Here is a 9,570-nt window from a genome sequence, read left to right on the forward strand (position 1 = left end):
ATGGGACACGTACCCAGTACTGCATTTACAACAAATAGTTTGCAATCGCGTATGTGAAAAACTAAACACATTAATTACGTGTGCAGCCTGACAATTATTAAACATTTCCTTACATTTGTAAATTAGTGATTAAAATGCAATGTAATACACATTTTATGTTCTATGATATAGGATATTTAGCAGGTTAAAACGTGCAAAAGCGTTATCGTTACAGCTATATATTCCAGGTCTTACAAACGGAAATTTAGCTGTAAGAAATAATTAAAGTAGATAAGAATTATTTTCAATTATATATTGAGCTCTTATTAGTACACATAAATACTGTTATGGTTAAATCGTCATTTTATTTAAGGCTGTGGAGCTGAATGTGTCTGTTTTTCTTTTTTTTTTTTACACAGAATGTACAATTAAAGAGGTTAACAGTCTATCATTCTATATTTAAATATTTAGATATGTCTCAGGTTTATAACAGAGCACTGAAATAAATAAATTTAAGGCAGAATTCCGGTGCAGTTAATAATGGATGAAAAATTTAGATGTACAGGACCGAACGTGCTTTTTTTTTAATTTTTGTAAGCAAGGTCATCTTGCAGCGGGGCGACAGTTGGTGTGATTCCAGTGAACTGGAGCAGAACGAGTTCGTAAGTGACTATGGTTCCGGCTATCTGAGGAAAAAAATAGGTTATATGACATTTTTCCGACATCAAAAAAACAATCTATTTTCCTATGTATTTGCAAATATATTTTAAAAAAACTTGAAAAAAATATACTTTATTATGGCCAATAGTATGCCTTAAATTGTGATGGAAAGCGGCATGTTAATCTCTTATCCCGTTTGTCCCTTTCCACACCCGCTATAATATACATATAAACCTATATTATAGTATTTAATTTCGTTGCTGTATAAAATAATTATAATTATTTATTCGTTTTAATAATTACTCATTTAGGTTATTCACATCTGCCGCTCGTTTTGTGATGGCAACGATTGTATTATTTTTGAGAAAAAAATAGTTCAGAAATTAATTATTGAACACATTAAAAAACATTCTCACGGCTAAAACTATTCCTCGTTTAACTTTGAAGAATTGCAGTCCAGTCAGAGCAACTGTATCGCCGTGGATCTGCTCAATAAATCTTTGAACCTGAAATATAAAAAAAGTCCTGCATATAATGACACATGTTTTAAGTTTTTTAATTCCTATCCTCCTCTTATTCTCTAGTAAATATAATAAATCATCGCATTCCATATTTAAATAATATTTTTTTTAAATGAGAATGCGAGAAATGAGAATCTAGGAGGAAGTTATTCTATTAGAAATTTCAGATAAAATTGTTTAGTTAGCAATAAATTACATTGTAGATTGGATACATATCCAACACCTAAACAATCAAATTATTGATTTACGATAAACATAAATTTCTATTGTATGAAGCCATTAACTTAAACTTACGACTTATTTATAAAATTGTTTGCAGATACCATTATTTTTTTTTTCATTAATAACCAATAAAATGATACAAAAACGCATATAAGCAACACGTTTTGAATATATAACACAGGGCTGTTAATTAAAACTATTGGTAGGGTACAATTAAAAAATATCAGAAAGGTCATGTAAAAAAATATAGAAACCTCCACACAATAAACAGCAGATGGCACTTCGTACAAAGCGAACGCTGGCTGGCGACTTGCTGTGTGAACTTGAGCCGCTACGAGAGAAACGGCCAATGACCTCAATACGAGGAAAACGAAGGAATACGTGAAGTACAACGATTGTTCGTAACCTTGTAACGGCCTAAAAATTGAAATAAAACGGAAATGAAAATAATCTTAATTTTTAGTCACTAGTAAATTTAATAATAATAATAAATAAAGGCCAGTAACTAGAGTAGTAGTATTTATAAATGAGTTATTACAGTACTATTCCTACTCATAAATTTATTGTTACATTCAATTATTTAAAATAAACTATTAATCTCACCTTTTATCAGGATTATGACAACTCGGGACAGCTTTTATTCCGTTTCTGAAGTAAAAATATCACTACATTTATATGGTACTATACTAATTAAAAATAACAATAAAAACCTGAAGCAAAAATAGATCAAAATGTCTTTTGTCCCATTTGTTTTCGAAATACTTGGAGTAGTGGGGCAAAAAGCTTCATCAAAATTATAACACCTCGCCTCATTGCCTCCCCTGGTGACAGGAGAGCTTTTTGCCCAGAAGATCGGAATTGCGTTTCAATGGGGTTATGCTGCTAGCATTCTTGCCACCATTCCACGCGGACGAGATTTACTTTTTATTTATATTATATATTTAAGCATTTCATGTTATTAATTATTGTAAATGGCTATTTATATATTTTAACATACAGGCAACAGTAGAGAGACGCTTTAAAAAGGTTTGTCAAATAAACCCGTGATTTTATAAGAAAATAGGCTTAAAAACTTTTTACTTAGATTTTTATTAAAAGGTTATTGGTATACGTTCTCGGAAATTGTCTTAAGAAATGACTTAACTTTGCCAACGAACAACCCTTAACAAATGACTGTATTCTACTTAGTTAACTTTTCATTTTATATTTTTTATATTATTATTACGACATAATTCCAAATTGTGTTGTATGATCGTACATATGTTCAAAAAAGGGCTTCTGTTGTATGCTGTTGTGTAAGTAAATGAGCGATATTATAAAATTAAATAAATATATTTTATTTAAATACTCACGCAAACGTATGCAACAATTGCATACAAATAAATACGAGATTATTAGCAAATGCTAAAAATATTATGCTGCCGATCACCTCGTCCACTCGTCTCACCAGATCAGTCGCTCTGTTGTAATCCTCCCGAACACTTCGCCAGAATGTTGTTGGGACATACTGAAATTAAATTATATGATGTTACAAGAGGCGAGATGACCCAGTGGTTATAACGCGTGCATCTTAACCAATGATTGCTGGTTCAAACCCAGCCAACCACCACTGAATATTCATGTGTCAAATTTGTGTTTAGAATTCATCTCGTGCTCGGCGGTGAAGAAAAACATCGTCTATGAAACCTGCATGTGTCTAATTTCATAGAAATTCTGCCACATGTGTATTCTGACAACCCGACTTGGAATAGCGTGGTGGAATATATTCCAAACCTCTCTCTCTCTCTCTCTTTCCAAATCTCCTCAAAGGGAAAGGAGCCCTTAGCCCAGCGGTGGCAAATACATGTGGCAAATTTTTGTTGTACAAAAGGAAGATATTATGTAATTTAAAAAAATTGTATCCCCTTAAGCCCAGTGAGATTATTATATTGAAGTCTAGAGTAACAGACTGCAAATGTTCCATGGCTTGAAGTAAGGTGAACATGATTTGGCCGTTAGTTTAATATTAGGTATAACACAATAATACTAATTATTGTGTTCCAGATTTAAGGCACCAGGGGCGTAATATCTCACTTCCTAAAGTTTGCAGTGTATTTAAAAATGCCTACAATGTCATCTTTATGGGCAGCTGACCACTCACCATAAGACAGGTCATCCATGCGACCAATATCTATGGAATAAAAATAAGATCACAAATCTGGCAGCAATGCAGTTGACATGTGTAGGCTTCCGCACGATGGTATAAAAATTGTACACGCAAATTATTATTCAAACGTCGCACTAAGTCCTCAGATCTTAATTTATTGTTAAGAGTAATTGAAAATAGTTTAATTTTGAGAAAAACTTTAACATACCTTTCCTCTGACAGCGGCGATTTTCTTATTAACTTGTTCCAGTCTCGACGTCAAATAAAAACTGATAGTTATAATGAAAATATCTCCGAAATTCCAATTGAATGTGCATAGAATATTGAGAATCTAAAATACAAATAAAAATATACTTAAATTAAAATAAAATATATATATATACTTAAATCATTTTAACCTCTTTGCTCGACACGTAAAATGTGGAAATTTAAATACAGTAAATCCATACCATAAAGCACTAAATGCAAAAGCAACCGTATGCCCGTTCGTTATCTCTTCCGGAGTAAACCATTGAACAGATTACAACTAATTCGATATAAAGATAATGTGAATATGGAAACAACGCGGGTGAAAGCTATTATAATTACGCGAATAATATTCGACCTGTGTTATGAAGCCAAGTGAAAAAGTATAGTCCACGTGCAAGTTTATCCAGGGGAAACTATGTTCGATGTACGACTCGTAGACTTTACCGGGTTGGCAGTCCGAAGCCATAACAAAACCAGCTAATTCTGCAAGTCCATGCTCCACTAAAATGAAAATTTATTTTGATTAAATGCTTCTCGATATTTTATGTTATATTCATACAAAGCAAAATGGCCGAAATGGCCCACTGGTAAGAACGCGTACATCTTAACCGATGAATGCAGGTTCAAACCCAGGCCTGCACCACTGAATTATGTACTTAATTTGTGTTAATAATTCATCTCGGAAAACATCATGAGGAAACCTACATGTGTATAATTTCAACGAAATTCTGTCACATGTGAATATACCAACCCGCATTGGAAGAGCGTGGTGGAATATGTTCTGAATCTACTCCTCAAAGGTAGAGGAGGTCTTAGCTCAGTAGTTAAATTTACAAACTGTTGGTGTAAACATCATCTTATAGTTTCCTTACAAACCTATGTTCCAAGTTTCAGTTAAAGTGGAAATACAAAATTAGTATAAACGATTTTATACAAAGAATTAGTTCATAAATATCACTTTGCTAATGGTATAAAATATCAGTTATGGACTAATGTAGTGAGTGCTTTAGTGCTATTCTGAGAGCACTCACCTCGTATCTCACGTGAAATATTGAAAACTAACTCAAGATAATGTGCTATTCAGTAACGTGCATCGTATAAATATGAGACAACATCACATACATTACTCTGATCCCAATGTAAGTAGCTAAAGCACTTGTGTTATGGAAATCAGAAGTAACGACGGTACCACAAACACCCAGATCCAAGACAACATAGAAAAGTAATTGTAATCTACATCGACTCGGCCAGGAATCGAACCCGCGACCTCGGAGTGGCGTACCCATGAAAACCGGTGTACACACCATTCGACCATGGAGGTCGTCCAAATAGTATATTTCTGGTATTTCATAAAAATACCCCTAATCTTTTCGAAAGTCTACTACTACCACTACATAAAGTCTTACAACGTTCACAGATTTTTTGTCATTAGACAATACAAACCGCTATGTCCTGACATTTGAAATCTGTAATGTCTTCAAAAACATTCACTTAAATTACATGTTTTAAAGTGTCATATCGATCTATTCATATGATACTAACGTCACTCGATTGTTTTTCCTCCTTAGAACCTCTCCATTAACAATTGAACTTTATGTTATGTTGTTAGAGTTCAAATTGACTTTCAAGTATTATTACGAATCGTTTGCATAGAATTATCGAAAAGTGTCGTTTTTAGACGTTTTTGGGCATTTAATTAAAGTCTCTGCGTAAAAACCCTTGGACTTCAAGGAATGTTCTGAGCGAAATCGGTTCAGCTGTTCTCAAAATTTGCGCTTAGAAACAAATTTATTTTTATACTGTAGATTTAGTGCCCAAAAACATCATATTAAATTACAAAGAAATATTCAGTATTCAGTCAAACTCATCGGAAGTTGAGTTATCAATAATTTTGTGCGAAAATTAATTTATTAAATGTTTATATAATAACGACCCGCCTGAGCTTCACGCGGGTGCAGTGCTGAGACTAAATATACAACAGAATTTGTTTATTTACGACATCACGAAGGTATTTTTTAAAATTATCAGTGTTTCTTTACTATATTGCCCCTGTAATACATACAAAAATCTTCCGCTCGAATTACTCTATATATTAAAAAAACGACTTAAAGATCCGTTACGTAATTTTAAAGTCCTAAACATATTATATATAGGGGCAGACAGCGGTAAGCGACAACAAAGTGTTTTATACTATGTTATGATAAACAAACTCACAAATAGACATGATTAGAATCACAATGCAAGACACGTTGCATTTTCTCACAAGCGTTGTATCAATGACAGGGTCAGCAGCCTCAATCTTCATTATGTACTGGCACAGTTTGGGCCATTTTTTCGCCATACGCAAGAATAGAATCGTGGTTATGGTATTAGATACATAAAACACCAAAGTAGCTGGAATATAAAATTGAAATTAAATTTTAATTTGGATTAACTTGTTCTGCTCACGTTACTACCGTCAGGTGCCAATTTTTTAGGCGGACAATAATGGTACCTCATTACTATTATGAACAATGATTGAAATAGCTGAAATGCCCCACAAACCCCGTAACGCAAAGATGTCATGTCATACTTGTAATAATTCTGGCTCACTTAACTTTCAAACCAAAACTCACCAATGTTACGAGTAGTTATTTGTTAGTATATTATTTAATTACTCCTACAATTGGGTTAGGTTGTTGGGTTAGTTAGGTTGATTGACTTATAATATACTTTTTTTTATGGTATAGGTTGGCGGACGAGCATATGGGCCACCTGATGGTTAGTGAGCACCATCACCCATAGACAATGACGCTGTAAGAAATATTAACTATTCTTTACATCGTCAATATGCCACCAACCTTGGGAACTAAGATGTTATGTCCTTTGTGCCTGTAGTTACTCTGGCTCACTCACCCTTGAAACCGGAACACAACAATACTGAGTACTTTTATTTGGCGGTAGAATAACTGATGAGTGGGTGGTACCTACCCAAAAAAATTCTCATACTATAAAACAAATGACAAACAGAGCGATTGGAACATTATACTGAAGTTTATGAATAATTAAAATGTCAGTATTTTTGACGTATTGTCAAAAAGCCTTTTCGTTTACCGGAAATTTGTATTCGCTTCAGTTTCTTTAAGACAAGAGTACCTAAGATGGAGATCTTAGGTCCTCTTGTCTTAAAATCTGAGAACGTATATGTTTTTTTTTGCTTATAAGAATTGTGAATATTGTGTTGTTTTAATGTTTATATAGCAATATTAATTAACTTACAATTTGAAGTCACGGAAGTGCCAGATTCGTTAAAATATTTGATCAAAAAGAAACAGTTTAAGAAAACAGTCTGGCCGAAAATCGCTACTAAAGCGTAAACACAGCGCCCTGAACAGTATGTAAACCTGTAATTAGAACATACCTTAAACGTTATGTTCACAAATATATATTTAAATAAAAATAAAAAAAGATCATTAATCTACAAAATCTGTCATTTTCTATGGTATGTGATAGTGAATGGGCATATGGGCCACCTGATAGTAAATGGTTACTACCACCTGATGCTATGTCCTTTATGCCTGTAGTTACACTGGCTCGGTCATCCTTCAAACCGGGACACAACAATACTGTGTACCGTTTGGCGGTAGAATATCTGATGAGTGGATTGTACCAACCCAGATGGGCTTGCACAAAGCCCTACTTTTTATCAAGTACTTTTTAAAAACTTACTGGAGAAATTTAGGTTAAGGACGTAAGAGATAACGGTTTAAATATGAAGAAAATTAACTTTAATGAACAAAATGTAGCTCTACTTAATGAGCTGCTAATGATTATAACAGAAAGGGTTAAGTCGTACGGTTTTAAATGTCAAAAGCTCAATATTTTAAACTAAAATCGTTCAGGGACTAAAACACTTCACATTTGAACCGGTTGTAAATTACTTAACATATGGGCCTAAATCCAGACCAATACTACCTACCTACCTACCAGAAAACCTGCAATGGAAAATTGTGTCTAGAACTAATTATTTAACATAATTTTAGTGCCAATTTACAAAAAGATTTTAGTATGCAAAATTTCACAAACCTTAGTTTTGAAGAATCGGTATCACAAATTCCCAGTACAGGATTTAGGCCAAAGCATTGTCCCACAATAAGGGTCAACCGCATGGCCCTTTGGAATGTTGCTCGTTGTCCTTTATATTGTCCCTCTGATGGAAAAGTATTCTTTGTTGCTTTCACTGAAACTGATGAAAATATAATCGCTAGAATTTATGTGACTTAAATTTCTAAAACAGTAACGAGTCTTATGACAACAATATTCAATTATAAAATTCAAAAGAATCGTTAAAGAGCGTTTGTGTGCTAAAGGATATTACAGCACTAATGACTTTCTAGTTGACTGTACACCTTGGGAATGAGATGATCGCCAACAAGAATATGTTTATTATTGTATATTGTAAATGACATTATAAAAAAAATGTATCGCTGAGTTTCTTTCGCCGGTTCTTCTCAGGTCTGAGGTATTATTATATTACGAACTGGTAGTAGATTTTCGACGATCAATAAGGAAGTGTAAATACTTCTATTTTGATTAAAGGTTTTTGATTTTGACTTTGACAAACTCAAAGCTAGCAAATAGATAGGCGATTGATTGAATAACTAACAGTCTGTCAGTTATTATTAAGTTTTCTTGGGACCAACTGGAGTTATACAACTTCATATTTTAAATATAAGACGATACTTGTGAAACTGATTATTATTTATCGAATTGCGACCATATCGCATATTTTATTTAACTAACTTGACTTTGTATTTTTTAAATGTTGAAAAAGTGTAACTACGGAGTTTCTTGCTGGTTTTTCTTGGTAGAATTTACTTTCCGCACTGTTAGTAGCTTCACTTAATTGTAAAATGACGATTCAAAAGTGCTTGTAAGAGCCTACTTGAATAAAGTTTATTTTTATTGATTGGTCGGAATTTTAGAGAGAATGAATGAAGAGTGCACCTCACGTTACGATACGCATTAGCTTGTGCACTAAATCTTTCATATCATTGACTAGTTCTTGGAATTAGCTGTAATGGTCGAATCTCAGTGAAAATAATATTTACTGGGATAGTGTTTTAGATTAAATGGCGAGTGAGCTACTAAAAATAGACAAAGGTGAGCAGGACCTATTTGTCCCGATTAATGAATATTGGCGCTGCATAAGTCAAAACATGTCATACGTTTCAATTTCCTGAAATGACAATTTTTCTGCTTGTCTATGTGACTGTCTACTTTCAAATAAAACTTTAAAAAAAGTAAAGTAACAGCCCATAAATTTCCACAAATTCTGCCATATGTGCATTCCACCAACCCGCATTGGAACAGCGTGGTAGAATATGTTCCAAAACTCTCCCCTTAATGGGAGAGGAGGCCTTAGCCCAGCAGTGGGAAATTTTAAACTTTATTTGTTTTTAAATATACCAATGAATCGTACTGAGTAGAATGAAATTATAATTAAATAGATTCGATTAAAGAAACTCTTACTTACAGGACACTTGTTTGTTTCTTCCAGATTTATGAATATTAGGAAAATGCATTCTGTGTGAAATCTACGACGATATTTCGTTATATTTGATAAAGCTTCTCGTAACCATCATTTTTTCATGTTTATTATTTTCGTATCGTGTTAGTAAAATACTACTGTTGAACGTTGTTTGTGTTTCTAAGTATTGAAGCAATTATGATGTTGACACTAAAAAATAATAGGTTAATTTAAAATTTACCAGCTCGATTTGTATTAGACTATAAATTAAGTTTTTACCACGC

General features: G+C 33.2%; 1 protein-coding gene across 1 annotated transcript; it reads right to left on the reverse strand.

The window, feature by feature from the left end:
• Positions 1–357: 357 nt before the first annotated feature.
• LOC124541065 (gustatory receptor for sugar taste 64e-like) lies at positions 358–9,341 on the reverse strand. Its single transcript, XM_047118884.1, has 11 exons — positions 9,293–9,341; positions 7,843–8,002; positions 7,036–7,160; positions 5,992–6,171; positions 4,133–4,278; positions 3,737–3,859; positions 2,735–2,889; positions 1,986–2,030; positions 1,637–1,799; positions 1,056–1,145; positions 358–665 (listed from the first exon to the last, which is right to left on the reverse strand). Exons 1-11 carry the CDS (start codon positions 9,339–9,341, stop codon positions 564–566), a joined length of 1,338 nt encoding a protein of 445 aa, XP_046974840.1. The 3' UTR covers positions 358–563.
• Positions 9,342–9,570: the final 229 nt, after the last annotated feature.

Source organism: Vanessa cardui, chromosome 2 (genome assembly GCF_905220365.1).
Source record: "Vanessa cardui chromosome 2, ilVanCard2.1, whole genome shotgun sequence".
NCBI classification, from domain to species: domain Eukaryota; kingdom Metazoa; phylum Arthropoda; class Insecta; order Lepidoptera; family Nymphalidae; genus Vanessa; species Vanessa cardui.

Excerpts from the sequence above, each read along its gene's own strand:
- LOC124541065 (XM_047118884.1), bottom strand. The coding sequence starts at position 9,341 with ATGCATTTTCCTAATATTCATAAATCTGGAAGAAACAAACAAGTGTCC. Across the intron at positions 4,279-5,991 it reads GATTCTAATCATGTCTATTT|TGGAGCATGGACTTGCAGAA; the intron begins GTGAGTTTGTTT and ends TTTTCATTTTAG. Across the intron at positions 2,031-2,734 it reads CAATTGTTGCATACGTTTGC|AAACGGAATAAAAGCTGTCC; the intron begins GTGAGTATTTAA and ends TTTTTACTTCAG.